Source organism: Leucopleurus acutus, assembly GCF_964270905.1.
Source record: "Leucopleurus acutus genome assembly, chromosome: 20".
Classification (NCBI taxonomy): domain Eukaryota; kingdom Metazoa; phylum Chordata; class Mammalia; order Artiodactyla; family Delphinidae; genus Leucopleurus; species Leucopleurus acutus.
Window position 1 is genome coordinate 30,468,887 of NC_139162.1, and position 18,681 is coordinate 30,487,567.

Consider the following 18,681-nt stretch of genomic DNA (forward strand, 5'->3'; position numbering starts at 1 on the left):
CGTTACCCTCATTCCCTGACCTCCTAATCCAAGCCACCGTTCCTCAGTCCCCAGGTACACTCCGCGTACCGCAAAAAAAAAAAAGAGAAGGGTTTGTGGGAGGGGAAGTCAGTAGCATCTTAGTGCAAAGGGATCTACCTCCTCAGATTACTTTTCTGAAGATAGTTGGGACTGAGGGATGCGGAAGCCTTACAGGAAGCAGTGGGGACCGCTGACTCAAGGTGGTCCCAGGGGCAAAGCTTCCCTCTCCTCCACCATACACATGGCCCGTGTCCCAGGGAAAGTCCTTTACTAGTTCACAGGGGAGGAGCAGGAACTGAGCTGTCAGCATCCCCAGCAGCCCCGTTTTTTGGTTTGTTTTTGCGGTACACGGGCCTCTCACTGTTGTGGCCTCTCCCGTTGCGGAGCACAGGCTCTGGACGCGCAGGCTCAGCGGCCATGGCTCACGGGCCCAGCCGCTCCACGGCGTGTGGGATCTTCCCGGACCGGGGCATCGGCAGGCGGACTCTCAACCAGTGTGCCACCAGGGAAGCCCCCCTTTTTGTAAATCATCTCTTGCCCTTCCTCCTTCTACCCACCTGAAACTTCCTCAGAGAGTGTATGTAAGCCTTAAACACAATGAGCTCGTGCTTAGTGAAAGCCACCAGTTCTTCTGAGCAAACGTGATCTCACCTTTCGGATTCACTCCTGGAAGTGGCTTCTCCAACCCCTGGCTCTTCCCACAACCGCAGGACTCCGAGGACTCTCTCCACCTGGGCGCCCCCCAGGCCAAGGAAGCAGGCCCACCTGCTGGTGTGCAAGGAGAAAATAGCAGGACCTCTCTTGGTTTCTTATCTCATCCTTTCAGTATTTTTATTGTTTATGCATGTTTTATGATGTACATGACCTATTAGTACAAGCAGTCCACAAATATAGCTCGATAGTAATACACATATATGGGGGTAAGCACTCAACATTATTAATTTCTACGCTAGGGATGCAAGCAAGCAGGTCTGGAGGGTGCTGACACGAAGGCGTAACGCCAGTCAGGTTCACAATAAATGGTAATTGGGAGCAACGGGGGCCACAGAGGGTTCACGCCCTGCCTGAGAGGACGCTACCTAGCTCTTCACCATGCCAGGATGGAGGCCTAGGGCTGCCAGATGTTCTGAATTCTGAAGAGGATGCACACATTTTTATTTTACATGAAATCTCCCAATTTTTGAATATTGGCACCTAGTGAACTATGACAAGGAACAGACACTCGGGGGGTGAAATAGAACACTAGGCTAGACGGTCCCGAGGCTGCCCAGCCGGTGACTTCTGCGTGCCCTGCACTCCTTACCTACGTGATTTCATTTCATCTCTCCCACAACCCTGAGAGGCAGCGCTTCAACGTTTACTGACGGGGAGACTGAGGCTTAAAGACATCAGGGAATTCATCCAATGTCTACGAAGAGACTCAAGATGAGGAAACCCCGCCTGCTTTGGGTGACGTGAACTCCCTGGGGTTGACTCCATGTGAATGAGCCCATACCTTGAACCAGCGAGATTCTGCTGGTGGGAGAGAGCCTGGTTCTCAGCACACCTCTCAAGGGGCAAAAAAGCTCCTCAGCTTTCCAACTACTGCAAACAACTACAAAGAAGGCTGGGGAGAGGGGCTAACTATTCTCATGATTTCCAGGGTCACCAAAGGTCGGGAGCCAGGCCCAAAAGGGAGAGGTGGGTTCAGGGCACCACAAGACACAACTGGCACCAAGATTGAGGAAGGGAGGGGAAAATGCCTACAGCAGGTCACTTACTGACATATAATACTAATATTTACTGGGTATTTAACTATGTGTCAGATATTGTTCTAAGTCTGCAGCTAAGTTATTTCATTTCATCTTCGCCTTATGAGTTGGTGCCTATAGTATCCCCATTATACAGATGAGAAAACCAAGGCACAGTAATACACCGAAAGTCACAAGCTACTGGGCATTTAGATCCAGGCACTCGAAAACCAAAGCCCAAGTTTTAACCTCTTCATCGTCTCTCTGGTGCCCTGACATCATCAGGATGGGCACTAGGGTTCTTCAAGCCTCAATTCTACCCATCGTTATGTGCGAACGGGCGAATTATAAAACAACGTGTAGTATGCTGGCTAAAATCAGGAAGCAATGTAAACAGGACTTTGTCTCTTTCATTAGATCAGGGAAACTTCCTAAAGACAGGATGTCAACTTCATTTTAATCTTCAACACTGCTCCATTCTTATGTGCAGAGTACAGGGCTCATAACCCAGGCTGTCCTAGAGAAGGGAAAGAGGCTACTCTTCAACGAGGCATTTCTCTTTTAACTTATTTCGCCTGTGGGGAGAGCAGCTACAGAGAACGGGAAAACAGAATCTCCCGCTCTCAAACTTTTGATAGAAGTGCTGTCTGGGAGGGCTTTCTACAATGATGAAAATGTTCTGTGTCCAACACAGCAGTCACTAGCCACACATAGCTACTAAGCACTTGAAATGTGGCTCGTGCAACTGAGGAACTGAATTTTTAATTACGATTAAAATGGAATTTAAATTTAAGGAGCCCCATCTACCTAGTGGCTACCATACTGAACAGCACAGCCTCTAAAGGGTGTGGTGAGAAAATGGGCTAAACGTCTCTAAATTCGGTCTTCCCCTAGACGACCCGAGAGCCATCCCCTGCAGAGTCTCTGCAAAGCTTTGGGAAGGAGGAAAGTAGGTTAGGTTTTGCCACAGGCCAGGCTCACCTTGGTCGCTTCCCAGGCCTTGGGAGTGGAATGGCTCACATTAAAAATCCAAGTGGGGGACAGCCTTGGGGGTTGGAGGTTCTTGTTTAATACCAAATCACTGTAACGCTGTGTCACTTTTAAACATTTTAATATTCATGGGCTCCGTTCCCTAGCTGTTTCCAACTGGGACCCAGGGTCTACAATCCCAAGGCCCAGTCTACCCATAATCCCCTTGCCTAAGCCCATGACAAGGTTGGAGGAGAGAAGTCAAAGACAGCCTTTGCTCCTCCACCTAAGACTTGTGCTCCTTCTCTAGGGTCTGGCTTCCAGAAGCAGACCCCTGAGTTCGGAAATGATATCTGTGAGATCAAACGGCAGAGGCATCGAGGGATCGTCCTTTTCCCAATACGGCCGGCACTCTGGCTTCTGATCCGCGGGTAGAGTTCGGGCAATTCGGGACTGGCACCTGAAAGAGGAAGAACAGGCAGTTTACCCCTGGGAGGAAATGCCTGGAAGATCCAAACTCATGGGCAACTTGGGGCGACCTTGCCACATGCCCCAGTGACGATCCGCTATGACGGTGGTGATGATACACAAGGGTGAGTTTGGGCGGCAGAAAGCAGGTGTGTTTATAAGAAGGAAGAATTGTTCCTTATGGTGCTGGAACTTCTTTATTTTTTCCAATGCCCAGATCTGTATTACCTCTAATGGCTTTGTAGAAGTCAATCATCGGGGAAATTCAGTTACTCTGCCTTTAAAATGGTGAATTATTTTTTCATTATCTCGACTGTTATTTAAAGTGTGTGATTAAGCCATTATCAGATTTAACTGTTTGCGGGATTTCCATGTATTACTAGATTACTGGGAAAGATTAAATTGAATTTACTGCATTAAAACTTCCAAGAATAGATTAAACAATATTACAGACCGGGATTGACTTTGGAGATCCCAGAGATTTACAAGTGTCCCAGCCTGCTGTGCTCAGAAAAAAGGCACTCCAAGGAGAGACCGATTTATAAGGATATATGCAAATAGAGGTTAATAATCATTTCCACTGATGAATAGGTGGAGAAAACTTCCACAAAATTAAATTAAGAGGCTAGCAAGAGTGACTCCCTAAGGAAAACACTTAAATCACGGTTTTTATTGAATGGATTATTCATCAATAGTAGAGAAATTAATTATCATACGCAACTAAATTATAGCCTCGTAGGAAAAAAGTTGGGGCGACGTCATCGCACCCTGGCAGGCATCTACCTTGCCGAAAGACCACAGCTTACTGGAAATTGGTCTGGGAAAACTCAGTGGCTTTGGCTTTACGTATCTGAAAAGTGATGATCAAACAGAAGAAAACACAAATTGCAATAAGAAACGAACAGTTTCTCTACTCTCTTGGAGCACGTGGCGGTGACAGTGCATGCACCAAAAAGAAATACTCTGAGTACATCTGGGAGAGCTGCGTGGTCCTTCCCCACCCCACCTGACCTTCTTGGCATTGTTCTCTAAATCAATTAAAAAGGGGTCCTACCCATCCTCTGTCTTCCGTGTAGGACTAACTATGATGAAGAGATCAAAGAATGGACCATCCTGGACCTATTTCCAAGCCTGATGGTCGAGCAGGCTCCTAACTAAAGGACATCTTCTCCTCTGGGGAATTATTAATGGTGAGGGGATCCCCATGGGAAAACATACTTCAACTTTACACCTATTTTCTCGGGTGGTTAATTGCTATCCTGGCATCCTGTGCACTCAATCCGTCGTACATTACACATAACATTCCAATATATCTTCAGCTCTCCGCATCGGGCCCTGATAATAGCGTCTGTTAACATGCACTAAGTACTATTATGTAGCACATCACTTCATAAATAATAAGATTAGCTGACCTCAGGGCCCCAAGAAGAGTAATGTGTTTAAATGTTCTCATTATTTATTTAAAACAAGAATTAAAGCAACAGAAGCTGCTTTTGACAATCCTCTTAGCATAAATATTAAACTGTTTGCACTGATAAGCCCACACAGAACTGAAGAACAGAGGCACGTTCTGCAGAGTACTTAATAATAATAGGTGTTTGAGATGTTGCCCCTCACTGCAGTGGGTGCATCTCTGCAGTTCTAGAGACAGTCTCTAAATCACATGAAAGGGCTGGGGGAAATTAATATTCAAAGGAAGCTGCGACTAATTACAAAGGAACTCTGCAAAGCTTTTTAAATTGTTCTTTCTCTCTGCCTCAGAAGCAGAGGGTAAGGCTCAATTTACCAGGTAGGGAGAGTTATTCCAAATTGAGCCTTTCCATCGCACGGCGGGTAAACGATCTGTGCACACACTACCCTGGTTGGCAGATTAAAGGGCTGTGATAAGTGCTGATCCACCTCGAACAGCATAAGGTTTGTCAAAAGTCAACAGAGATGCTTTTTCACCTGGCAGCGGGTTTTGCCCCCCTCATTTTGAGAAAGTATTAAAAATGGTAACACCTGCTGCAGAAGTTCGCTTACACTTGTATTGTACAAGCTTCCCAAGCCCACCCAGTTTTCTTTTGGGTGAAGTTGCTCTGATTTTCTACTGTTCTTCCCATGGAAGGACTGGCCGGTGTGGGTACTACCTCCTTCTCATGCCGGCCCTGAGAGGCTAGGAGCTGTGCGTACCCACTGCTTCCCTCTGGGCTAGAGCTAGAACCCCTTGTTTGGTCTCTTCAGGGCCTTAATTCAGGTCTTTCAAGATCACTTTAAAGCTCTTCCTTTAATGCCCAGCGCTCCTCGCCAGTTTCTCAATGGTCACGACTGCGCCCCACAGAGGGCTTGCTGTTGAGGTAATGCCTTCACCTGCAAGGAAGCACAGTCGCCCCCAACTCAAAGCACATTGTCCAATTCAACATCATGCCGGATGGGGGGACTGAAAAAGAAAAGCCTTGAGAAGGACTTGAAGGCGTATCTCCCTTTAGGTTTCAATTTCTCCTGCTCAATTCCCTCATTTTGCCTCTCTTCCATCTTAATTTCCTAAGATGGGGAAGCACAGTGGTAAAGACGTTCTCCGGACACCAGGAGCTGCTGCTTCCCTGGGGCATGACATCTTGGGCAAGCTTCTTAACCTCACCAAGCCTCAGTTTCTTACTTGTCATGTGGGAATACTGATGACGGCGATGATGATGACAGTACATGACTTATGGGCTTGTTGTGGAGGTTAAATGGATTAACACATGAGAAGTACTTAGCACAGTGCCTGGCACATAGGGAGCCCTCAATAATTATTAAATACTATTGTTGCTATCGTTACTTCTACTACGAGTGCCAGCGACAATGGGAGATGCCAACAAGAGGGCTGCCTATCGTACCTGTGACTGTCCCCTCCCTTCAGCTAACTGACTGGGTGGCCTCTGGACTGGGGGCAGCTCTGGAGATCCAGAAGCAGCTCTTCCTGGCTTGAAGCAGATTGAGCCTGGGGCTGAATCCCATCACAATGTGACATTCCAGGACGCTGAGGCTTATGTATTCAAGCTGCTACAACTCTCCAGTGACAGGCTAAAATGCTCAGATTCAGAAAGACTTAGCAGTTGCTCCTGAAGACCCAGAATTCATAACAGGTGCTGTCGTTGGACGGACTGAGCGGCAGTTGTTTCAGGTTGACTTGGCATCTCTCGGAAATAAAGTTGGATTGTTTCTCAGCACGCACACTCTGTAGCTCTCACCAAATCAAGGGGCCCTGAGTTCTCTTAGGAAATGTTTTAGGAGTCCTGATGGTGGTGGGCACTGGCTGTCTTGTGTCTTTTCCCAAGTTTCCCACAAAGAAGATTCTAAGTTTCCTGTGGGGAATCCGTCCCATCCCTATGCTTGGCCACGTGGTTTGAGTGAGATTGGCTCCACCTCTACAGCCAGGGAAGAGCCTTGACTGGTTTGATCTAATCAGCACATCCTACTCTCCCAGCCACAGGGAGGAGGTTAGAGGAGGCACGTGACCCTCTCCAGGGCAAGACTGAGAGAGTACATCAAAGGACTGGTCTGGGAACTAAGGGAAAAGGCTTTCTTATCGCCTGGCCTGGGAACTATTAGGATATGTGATCTGGAACCACCATAGTCATTTTGCTACCATGCAGCAAGGGGCTGGGTCCTGGGTGATACGGTTTGAGTAGCTGGATTGAGTCTCACCTGAAGCTACGTATGCCTAGACTTTTTCAGTTGCACGAGCTTGTTATTGTTTGAGTTCGGTTTTTCTGTCACTTGCGACCCAAAGAGTCCTGGCTGATATGCCGGCCATGCGTCCCACCCCTCGGTGCCCTCCTGCCTTCTACAACATCCACTGCAGTGGCCCTGCCTGCCAGGCGCATGTTGATGGTCCTCTCTCCAAACTGAGATGCTGCTGATACAGTGCAGAGATCGTGTGAAAGCATGAAATCCCTGGCTTTTGTTTTCGATTCCAATAATATTTCCATCGGGGACAAATTTCTACCCAGAAAACAAGAGTGCGCTGGTGTCATCCACACTGGCCTTTGTGCAAAAATAAGCCAGGGCTTCCCTGGTGGCGCAGTGGTTGAGGGTCTGCCTGCCAATGCAGGGGACACGGGTTTGTGCCCCAGTCCGGGAAGATCCCACATGCCGCGGAGCGGCTGGGCCCGTGAGCCATGGCCGCTGAGCCTGCGCGTCCGGAACCTGTGCTCCACAACGGGAGAGACCACAACGGTGAGAGGCCCGTGTACCGCAAAAAAAAAATAATAATAAAATAAAATAAAAATAAGCCAGTTTTAATGACCAGAGCTGGATGACCTTTCTAAAGAAAGTTAAAAAAATTTCCCTAAAAATTTCTTTATCAAGGATAGCAGATCATTCTGAGCCCAGACAAACAGTAAGAAACTCAGCTAAACAGTAAGGAAGCTACAGTTTCCCCTTTCAACCTTGTGCTCTCTACTCCCATCCTAAAGGGTTAACAAATAAACTCAGATCTACTCAGAAAACCCTGTTCCTTTTATGCGGCATTGCAAGGGGAGCTATGGAAAATAATATATGCTTCATCTCTCTCCCTCCCAAATTCACATTATTTCAATTCAAAGGACTCTGTAGCTACCCTCAAAACTCTTGCTACTTGGGAGTGGTTCTCCCTGAATGACCTAGTGACGTAACAGGAAGCAGTTGAAAGGTGTCACGTCGGCTGGCCTGTCAGCCGACTGTCCAGAGGTTCCCCTCCTCTCCTCTCCCAGGTGTAACTCACGCAGGGCCCCACTGCCTGCTGATTCCCCCAGGGCTACACTTACATTTGGAGGATGAGGACCGCAGCTACATTAGTGAACACTGGTCGCCATGCTGAAATTAACCACTTTAGCTAAAGTGTGTGCTAATTATGGGTATGCAAGTAGTCAATGAAAGGTTAATGCGAGAGCCAGAGAATAAATTTCTTCCCTTATTGCATCACTTCACAGACTAAATGACTAACATTATACTTTGTGTTTTTAATCAATAGGTTTTACAGTAATGTGCTGGCCATCGATTTTAGAAAACATGTACGGTCTTCCTCCTCGCCCCTAAATTTTGCAACAAATAAAGAAGGACAGGTAACATTTCCATTACTCTTGATGAAATGATAAAGATTTGGGGAGAAATGGTTCCTGCTAAAAGATTCATTGGGATAAACAAGCGTTAAAAAAAAAAAAAAAGTAGTGCTTCCCTGGTGGCGCAGTGGTTGAGAGTCTGCCTGCTAGTGCAGGGGACACGGGTTCTGAGCCCTGGTCTGGGAAGATCCCACATGCCGCGGAGCAGCTGGGCCCGTGAGCCACAACTACTGAGCCTGCGCGTCTGGAGCCTGTGCTCCGCAACAAGAGAGGCCGCGACAGTGAGAGGCCCGCGCACCGCGATGAAGAGTGGCCCCCGCTCGCCGCAACTGGAGAAAGCCCTCCCACAGAAACGAAGTCCCAACATAGCCAAAAATAAAAATAAATAAATTTTTTAAAAAAGTACAAAAAACTAGAACTTGATGGAGAAATATTACCAAGCACAGGCCATTGAGGAGACAAAAAAATTGAACTCCTAAAAGAGAATTCTTTAATGTGAAAGAAGAGAGTAACTCCTGATTAAAATAAGTACATTCTGTACATTGTTTAAGCGTCCCGAAGAATCTTAATATGCAAGCACTGATTTATTCAATTTTCACAATAACCTGAGAGAGATGGGGAGGTAGGTATCTGAACCACATTTGACGTGAGGGCTGCCTTTCCCCAGGTTAATCCAATGGCAGGTGGGAGAGCGGGGCTGCGCAGACCCTGGACATCTGGCTGGCTGTTCTTTCCACCACATTCCATCTTTCTCATGGATTCCCATTTGGACCAAAATGGGTGCTATCCCCTGATTACTTAGCTATTCTTGCCAAACGTAGATATTCAGGAGATTCCAAACCATTTCCGGGGAAAGAAAGGAGCAAAATGCTTTATTTTTCATGTTCCTGTGACAATAATTACAGCAAATGACTGACAAAACTTTCTCTTCATTCTAATGACTCTGAGGTTCTCATAGCGTAAGCATCTATCATCTATAGAAGTAAAAGATACATCTTCATCTTTTAAGAGCATAAACTACTTCTAATTATACAGTCATCCCCCAGTATTTTCAGGGGACTCGTGCCAGGACCCCCAGTTTGCATACCAAAATCCGTGGATGCTCAAATCCCTTCCAGTTGGCCCTCCGTATCCTTGGGTTCTGTATCCACAGATACAGAGGGCTGACTATATTTATTGAAAAAAACCCCATGTATAAGGGGACCTTCTTAGTTCAAATTTACTCAAGGGTCAACTGTATTCCTGGAGTGACCCTGAGAAAAATCTCCCAACCTCTTACTTTCCTCAACTGTTATACGAAGTTCATGTTTCCCTGGTTCACTGGACTTTGTGAAGATAAAAATTAAATAATGTATATAAAAATATAAAAGCCTTTTAAAATATGTAGACTACTGCACAAATGTAGCCCTTTCCTATGTGACACAAGTTCTATTTTTAAAACACAGCAGATTAGGCAACATTGGCTGGGGGTGTGTAATGCTTAAAAGTAAGTGTGAAAAAAAAAAGAATAAACTATGTGCAACCAGATAATGAAATATCACACAGCCCTTAAAAAGAATGCATTAAAAAAAATAAGTGTGAAAGACATCACACTTCCTTTTTAAGATTTTTTTTTTGATGTGGACCATTTTAAAAGTCTTTATTGAATTTGTTACAATATTGCTTCTGTTTTTTATGTTTTGGTTTTTTGGCCACGAGGCATGTGGGATCTTAGTTCCCTGACCAGGGATCGAACCCACACTCCCAGCATTGGAAGGCGAAGTCTTAACCACTGGACCGCCAGGAAAGTCCCAAAAGACTAGAGCAATTTAGACTCACAACTTCATCAGAAAATATCCAGTCTTCTCCAAGTCAGAGTTTTTTTCTGGAATTTTCACTTACAGTGAGGAGTTGACTGTCATCCTGGTTCATGTCAAACAGAAGGCTGTTTTAGGGTATCAGCCACATCACAATACAGTCCCTCAAACGGTGTAAACCAGCACCAAGGCTTAAGAGGCTTCACTCAAGTAGAAAACCCTGATGTGATATCACATCAAATCTACGTTTAACCTGCAAAACGCAACTGCCAGGACCAGCATGAAGAAAGTGGGAAATAATGATGTAAAGGGGCAACAATCTCAATGGGCTTCCAATGTGGGACCTGCATGTTCTCCGTTCTTAGTTTCTCTGGGCCCAGTAAAATCGTGGCATCTTGCCACACAGAGTTATTCCAATATTTAAAAGAGAAGTATTGGGGCTTCCCTGGTGGCACAGTGGTTAAGAATCCACCTGCCAATGCAGGGGACACGAGTTCGAGCCCTGGTCCAGGAAAATCCCACATGCCACGGAGCAACTAAGCCCGTGCGCCACCACTACTGAGCCCATGCACTGCAACTACTGAAGCCCATGTGCCTAGAGCCTGTGCTCCGCAACAAGAAGCCCATGCACCGCAACGAAGAGTAGCCCCCGCTCACCACAACTAGAGAAAACCCGCACGCAGCAATGAAGACACAATGCAGCCAAAAATAAGTAAATTTATATATATAAAAAAGAAGTATTTTTTCATATAACACGGGATCTAACTCCCTAATAGTACTTTATGTACCATTTAAGGGATTCCATGAATAATTCTGACTCTCCATGATGTCTACATTAAACACCACATTTCAAATCTCACTTGGAGTAAGAGGCTACTCCATTGTACTGTTTTTCATGGTCTCACCAGACTTTGTTCCAAATAATCTGTCTTAGAGGTGAGGCGAGCATGCAGACCTGTTTATAATCATCTACCCTTGAGACTTTAAATGCTTTGAAAAGAGAAGAGTGAGTGAATGAATTTATCATTTGTCTTCTTGGACTTTGTGTTACTGCCATCATGGCTCTGTGGACAACTTGACAAAGAAAGAGCTGCCCTGTCATACGAATCACGATGGTCTACTTTGACTAAGGTGGTTGTATGAAATCAGCTTGTTTGATGTGTATAACTCAGTTTACCTACTGCAGAACCACTAAGCAAAACCAACTCCTGAGTGAGGTCCAACAAAGGACACTCTCACTTTCTCTTTCAAAGGCTTTTAACCTCTTGCCTCTGACTCACATGTTAATGTTCTCAGATCAGTAAAGTCAACACACATCAGAGTGAGGAAAAGCCACACTTTGGCCCGTGGGTCAGCTCTTTTTGGGGGGGATGGGGTGGGTCAATATACCTTTTTAGCAGGTACTATTTTTTCAGCCATGACCACTCGAGAAGCTTGACTCGACTTAACTTCTGGTTATTTAAAAATCTACTTTTGGCTTCACATTTCAGGGAAGAAGGGAGAAGCCTGATAGAAGAGCTTGCTTAGCTGCTCTAAAAGCCAAATATCCCCCAAATGCTTTTGAATACCAGGATAATGCCATTCAGCCATCTGGATAACCAGCCATTTTGCAAGAAATCATTGTGCTGTTCAGTCTGGATAAACCCTGCTGTCTAGATCTCAGTCAATCAATCAGCATGCTTGTGGAGTACCTACTGTGAACCTATACTGTTCCCTCACTGGGAGGAGAGGGGAGTAGCACAGAGAATAGCCCAGGCCAAGCCCAGCTGCTGCAAATAACTGTGCTCTCCACATTTGTTTGGAACTCACCATTTTCCATGTAAATAATGGTTCTCATCGCTCCTAATTCTTCTCCTCAACACCAGTATTACCTATCATTTCTCTGAAATATAATATTAATATATTATATAGCCCAGTGGCCACGAATAGCAGGGTGTCTGGTTTTGTTTGAGGAAAATGAACATTTAGAGTTCCTACTTGGGATCCAAGAAGGAATTTCCTTTGACCAGGGTTCCCTGTCCTCCTAGCATATGGAAGCAGGGCTTTGTCCCACTCCAGGTCACTGCTAATAGCTCCTCTGACCTGTGGCAAAGACTCCACCAGAGAAGAGAGGCCCCTGGGGGAGGGGTAAGGTGCTCAGATAGTACTTCCAAGGGGTCAAGAGATGAAGAGACAAGGTCACAAGACCTCTTACTGGTCTAAAAATCAGGGACACTTTTTGGTAACAGAATGGCTTATAGGCATCTCTGTTCTTTCTTTCGGGGTCCAGGGGGATGCCATGCCCTTCTCCCTTCTACTGTACCATCTGCTGCCTTCTTTAGGGTTTCTTCCCAACCTACGTAATTATACTGTGTAATTCTCACATCTCCTTACTGTTCTGCCCTTATAAGTTTTTCAGAGGTTTTTGTTGCTATGGGATATACTATAAAGCAATTCTCTCGTGCCAATACCTCCCTGATGACATCTCCTCTCAGACCAAAGGAATAGTAATAATGCTGATAGAAACATTAAAAATAGCCCATCATATCTACTAAGTGTCAGGCACCGTATAAGTCTTCTAATTAAACGTATGTCCTCAAATGGAAAATGGAGGTCCAGAAGATTAAATAGCTTGTCCAATTCACAGCTAAAGAAAGGATAGAGTCAGGATTTGGCAAAATTGTCTGATTCCTAATCTCAAGCTCTTTGTACTGTTCCAAAATACAGACATCAAGAGAATCAGTTTGGGTCCTGGTTATAAACAGTTTTCCAAAGGCACCTAGCCCCAAGCTAGACTCCCGGGAGGAGGGTCCTGTCCATGTGAATTTTCACACGTGACTCTTCAGACTGAGCCAGTTTGCGAAAACATGCACCATCTTAACCTGCCACAAAGGACCACAAAGATGCTGAAGGTGGTATGTGGGTGGGTGGGGGGGACACGTGGGTGTCTTTGGGTCCACAGAGGACTCACATTAAACTCACCTCCCTTTCAGAGGACACCAGGCTCAGGGTCAGTTCTTGTAGACCTGCAACGTGGCTCCCTAAGTAGGTAACTGGTGACTTCACAAGGTCTGACACAGAGAACAGTACTCCTGGAGTCCCTCCCCCTACTTCAGGGACTCCAGCAGGCCCGTGGAACCACTTAACATTGGAGACTGCTTGGCCCAACACGGGGGTGTAAATCCAGGAGGTAAAGAGTTGAGAACAATTTTATCCCCAGGTTCATTTGTCAGCTTGTCAGTTACATAATGAGAGTGATGAATGGGCTACCTTGACAGCTGAACATTTAGGAGCTGCTGACCTTTGATCTCTGGTCACATGATAGGGTCATCTGAAACTTGCATGACTTCTACCTGGCCAAGGGTAACAATATAAAGGTCAAATCGGCTGGACGATTATATGAATCAAGTCTGAGGCAGCTTGGTTGGGAGTTTTAAGAGAGGCCGGGTTGGGTTCCCCAGCACACAAAGCTATGGAACCACTGCAGAAAGGTGCTCAACAAAAGATATACAATTTCAAAGCAGTCTAGAGTAACTTTCCTTGCAAGGGAATAGAATGAACTCATTATTTTTAAAGGGCAACAATGAAAACAAACACTTTGGAAGAAAATATATTCTGCCAGTGCCTCTGCCGTTGGGAGGGAAGCATACAGGCATATGACTTAATGAGTAATATTAATGCTATACCTGCAACATGGCAGAAGGTCCAATTTGATGCAATTATTGGAACAAAATCCCCACTGGGTAGTATCAAGCCCTCCTTTCAGCCATAGAATACGGTCTCTCCTCCATCCTCTGTCAGCACAGTACCCCACAAAGGACCATGATTGACAAAAGATAACCCTTTCCAAATTTCGTGACTTCCCTGTTGCTTGAAACTTAAGCAAAGTTTGCACAGGACAGTCTCAAACTTCAGAAAGATTCCAGAATAACTTACAATCAGAAATTCAAGGCAGCTGTGATTTTCAGATGCACTATACCATTTAAAAAAATGTTTCTTCTTGCAAACCTGAAGACTTTTGCTTTTTGATTACTTGGTTAAATTCCATTTACTCAGAATCAGATAACAGTAGGCACAGAGGTAATGAATACGGTTATGAAAATGAAAGCTAAGAGGCCAACGCCATCGATTTCCAGAATCCAGAAACTTCATAACCCATGAAAGAAGCAGACGTTACAGAGAAATCTGATTTACATCAAGAGCTTGTTTTCTACAAAGGATTTTCCCCTGCAAAGTCAAAGACCGATGGACAAACTTCCACTGGAGCAAAATCCATTCCTACTCTTGAGACGAGCAAAGCAAAGGACAGTGGCTTACCGAATAAAAGGCCAGCTGTTCTGACTTTGGAACGCTCATTTGAGCTGTAAGCTGTGAAATAAGTTTGAGTCGATGGTCCTCCCATCTGCTCACCTGTCAGTCTGTTTCCACTGTGCTGCTGTTTTTAGAAATACTTCCAAGTAACCTGCTTAATTGGTTTTTGGATGCCGGGAAGCATCTCCCAAGTTTATTTTAACCTTATACAGAACACGAAGCTACTGGCCCTTTGTTTCTTTTCTCTCCTTTAAGAACATTCACTAATAGGTCAAGAGCACTTACAAAGAACACTTGGTGGAGCCGCAAACCAAAGGGGTGGGGGGCAGTCCAAATGAGGAATTAGAGAGAAAATGGTGGGTCAAAGCAGAATGTCAATTGATCAAGGGCATCCCAGTCTTCTGAAGAATTTCTGCTTTGCACCCGTTTAAAGACCGAGTCCAAGTCAAAATTCTTACAATAGTCCACAAGTCGCTTCGTGACCTACGGCTTCCCCGCCCCGGTCATCCCCCATCCTCTGGCCTCTCCTTCCACTTGTCCCATTACTCACTTTGTTCCAGTCGTATTGGCTGATTTGCTCTTCCTTGAACAGGCAAAGGTATTCCAGAGCGCTCGAATACCTGCTGTTTCTTCAGCCTTGAACACTCTTGCCCTAAGATATCCATGTGGCTCACTCCCCTATTACTTCAGGTCACCACTTAAACATAATCCAATCAGTAAGGCCTTCCTTGACTATCTTACGTAAGACAGCAGCATCTCCCCTTCCTACCTACCCAACCCAGCACTCCCCACTCCCCATCTTCTTTTCCTGCCCCATTTTTCTCCACAACACTTGATACCATCTAGGGTGTGTGTGTGCGTGTGTGCGCGTGTGTGTGTGTGTGTGTGTGTGTTAGATAAGCTCCCTGAAGGCAGGGATCTCTGATGTACTCACTGCTATATCCTCCAAGCCTAGAGTCTGCCCCATTGTAGCCACAGTAAATACAGTGTGATGCACAGATGACTGAAAGCAACTTGCGTCTGAACTTCCAACTGTACTTCCTTAAGGCAGGACTAATCTCTCTGCAATATCACCAGTTTTATGATAAAGACAGTAAATGCAAAGGCACAACCAAAGGAGAAATAATAACAATATCTCATCCATGGACAAAAAGGATGAGATGGTAGGAAGAAAATTGGTCTGGGAACTCAAGACCCAGCTCCACCACTACCCTATCCTGTGACCTTGGGCAAAGCCTGGACTTTCTTGGCCATCAGTACTCAGATCTGTAAAATGAAAGGTTGGGTTAGACAACCCCTGAGGTTCTTCCCATCTTTTAAAAACTGGGATTTTACATATAAATATTATGGTTTACCTTCACATACCTTATCACATGTGACCCTCACTACTAGGGTAGGAGATAAAGGTGCTGTCCCAGTTGGGGAGATTAGGACGTGCAGGCCTTGCTCCGGGTCACATGGCTGCTAAGACACGTAGCTGGGACTAAAACTTAGGTCATTTGCTAGTTCAGCATTTTTCTACAAAACTGCACTTCCTCTATTGGTAGAATTGGAAGTACTACCAGTCACTGTTACTCTGATCCAAAAAGTATTTTTGCAGGCAAGTCCTTATCCCCTCAAGATAACACATGTGTATCATGGACCCCTCTGGGCACTATTCCACCCTAGCCCAAGAATCCTTGGATTCTCTAAGCTGCCATTTCAAGATTAGAGATAATAAATGGCTCCATCTGCCTACAGATGTTTTATGATAGGAATAAAACTGTATTTTAGTGTAGCTCTTCGGTAGAAGGGCAAGAAGTCGAAGCAACTGTAGCATCAGGATTGCTACGCTAACAAGGTCGCTGAACTCCAAAGATGTCAGAAACTTCCTCGTCTTAAAGCCAAAGCAAATCTGCATTTTATACCCCTAGGAACTGAATGATGCTGTTTCTGCAGCTAACATTTAGAAATTAAAATTGCTTTTACCCACATAAATATCTATGCTGCTGGGTTCAGTAATCAAGAAGGAGGAAAACTCAATAAACTATAATGGAAAAGAATTCAAAAAATATATAGGGGCTTCCCTGATGGTGCAGTGGTTAAGAATCCGCCTGCCAATGCAGGGGACACGGGTTCTAGCCCTGGTCCGGGAAGATCCCACACGCTGCGGAGCAACTAAGACCGTGTACCGTGACTACTGAGCCGTTGCTCTAGAGCCCGCAAGCCACAACTACTGAGCCCATGCACTGCAACTACTGAAGCCCATGCACCTAGAGCCCATGCTCCGCAACCAGAGAAGCCACTGCAGTGAGAAGCCTGCGCAACGCAAGGAAGAGTAGCCTCCACTCGCTCCAACTAGAGAAAGCCGGTGTGCAGCAACGAAGACCCAACACAGCCAAAAAAAAAAAAAAAAAGATATATACATATATATGTCTATAACCGAATCACTTTGCTGTACACATGAAACATCCAGGACCCAGGCTGCTGCATCTATTTTTTTGTTTTGCCCTCCTTAGCTCATGGCTGCCATCCTTGAGGTCACCTTATGGTCCAGGTGTTCTAGCCACCATACCTGGTTTCCCAGGCAGGAGCGGGATAATGGAGAGAGGCATAAAACATACCCTTACCTCCTCTTTCTAAGCAAGACAGCCAACCAACCTCCATCTCCGTGTCACTGACTAGAACTCAGCCCCTGGGCTGCAAAGTGTAGGGGTTTTTTTGTTTGTTTGTTTTTTGTTTTGTTTTTTTTTTTTTTTTACAGTTTTGTTTATTTTTGGCTGCACAGCATGTGGGATCTTAGTTCTCTGACCAGGGGTTGAACCCATGCCCCCTGCGGTGGAAGTGCACAGTCTTAACCACTGGACTGCCAGGGAAGTCCCTGTAGGTTTTTAACTGGATGTGTTACCCTCTTCTTTCCTCTATTAAAACTGGGATTCTATACTCAGGAAGAAGGAAAGGATGTGGGCAGGATGAGAAACTAGTATTCTCTGCCACACAATGTAAGCAAATAGACATTAAGGTAATGTCTCCTAGAGATCAATGTTCTGGAGCAAATCAAACAGGAAATGAATAAGTGAGCGAATGGAGGGGGGTGGAGGAAGGGCTGTGGCTGGAGTGGAAGCAGTAGGCATCTATCGGGGGAAGAGGATTTTAGGTGACAATGAGTCAGGCTTGATCAAGGGACAGCAAGAAGGCCACTGTAGCTGAAGCAGGGTGACCAAGGGAGGAAGGAGGAGGGGTCAGAGAGGACCAGGGTCTTGGAAGCCACTGTAGAGACTGATTTTATTCTCAGCGAGATGGGAAAGCACTGGAGGCTTTAAACGGGGAAGTGACAGGATCTAGTCCCATAGTTTGCAGAAAACCTCTTACTCCTTTAGGAACTGGGCCATTTCATGAGAGCAAACGTCTATGCTCAACCTACTCGTGGCGTTCTGTGGATGAAGCAAAATACCCTCTTTAAGACTCTTCCCTGGCCTGAGCGCCCCCCCCCCACCCAAAGCTGGCTGCGAGGGAGGGGGCAGCGCTGAACCTGACCATCCCCGCAGCTTTGACGCTTTGTTCCCCTTTGTGTTGCAAGAGAAAAGAAGAAGTACCGCCCAAGTCTCCCTGTGTTCCTAAGTTCACCTGATGTGTATCTTCAGAACGCAACTCACATCCAATTTAGGCTGTTCATTTAGTTCTGGGGGCCGTGGATTCAGGCTGAGGAAGAAGGGGTAATCCTAGATGCTGAGAGCCACGGAAGACTGAGCAGACCTCTGAGTCGGCGCAGGGGTTGCTTCTAAAATGACTGGATTTGAAAGGACTTCTTAAAAACTTGCACTTCAATAGAAAGCAGACCAAATTCTGAAATCCTCCAACTGAAGTTTCTGCTGGGCTGCCGGCGTCGCCAGCAGCAGACCAAAGCCCATTGGCGCCTTGGAGAGGAAGGATGAGTAGCCCAGAGACTGCCTTAGGGCTGCACGTGGCTTCCAAACTGCAGGTTAACTGGGTGGGTTGATTCATTAATCATCACAGCCACCACGTTCCCACCTGGGCATCTCCGAGAAGCAAGCAAGGCAGAGAGACCGGCCGTCATGTATTTATTACTTTACCGTCTTGTGCGCTCTCGTCTTCCACGGGCTGGCGCAGTCTCCCACTCCAGGGCTCCGACAGCTTGGGCCTGTAGCTCCCTCACTGTCTGGGGTGAGCGCATTCTCCCAGCAGCAGTGATTGCTTGTGGGGTGACCTTGGCAAGGGCACTTAGGCAGCGTTTTTTCATCTGTCAAGGCGAGGCAGCCACAGACCCCCGGAGTCACCTCTGGTAAATACTCATGTGTGGACCAGTGCCGGCCACCTCATCCCAAAGCCCCCTGGCTCTGGGAA

General features: G+C 46.0%; 1 protein-coding gene across 1 annotated transcript in view; it reads right to left on the bottom strand.

Moving 5' to 3' along the window:
* Positions 1–2,553: 2,553 nt before the first annotated feature.
* FTO (FTO alpha-ketoglutarate dependent dioxygenase) overlaps positions 2,554–18,681 on the bottom strand; it is a 379,775-nt gene continuing 363,647 nt past the window's right edge. Inside the window, exon 9 of the mRNA XM_082862799.1 lies at positions 2,554–3,180. Within this exon, the coding sequence (XP_082718925.1) occupies positions 3,027–3,180 (154 nt within the window). The 3' untranslated portion in view covers positions 2,554–3,026. The remainder of the gene's footprint in view (positions 3,181–18,681) is intronic.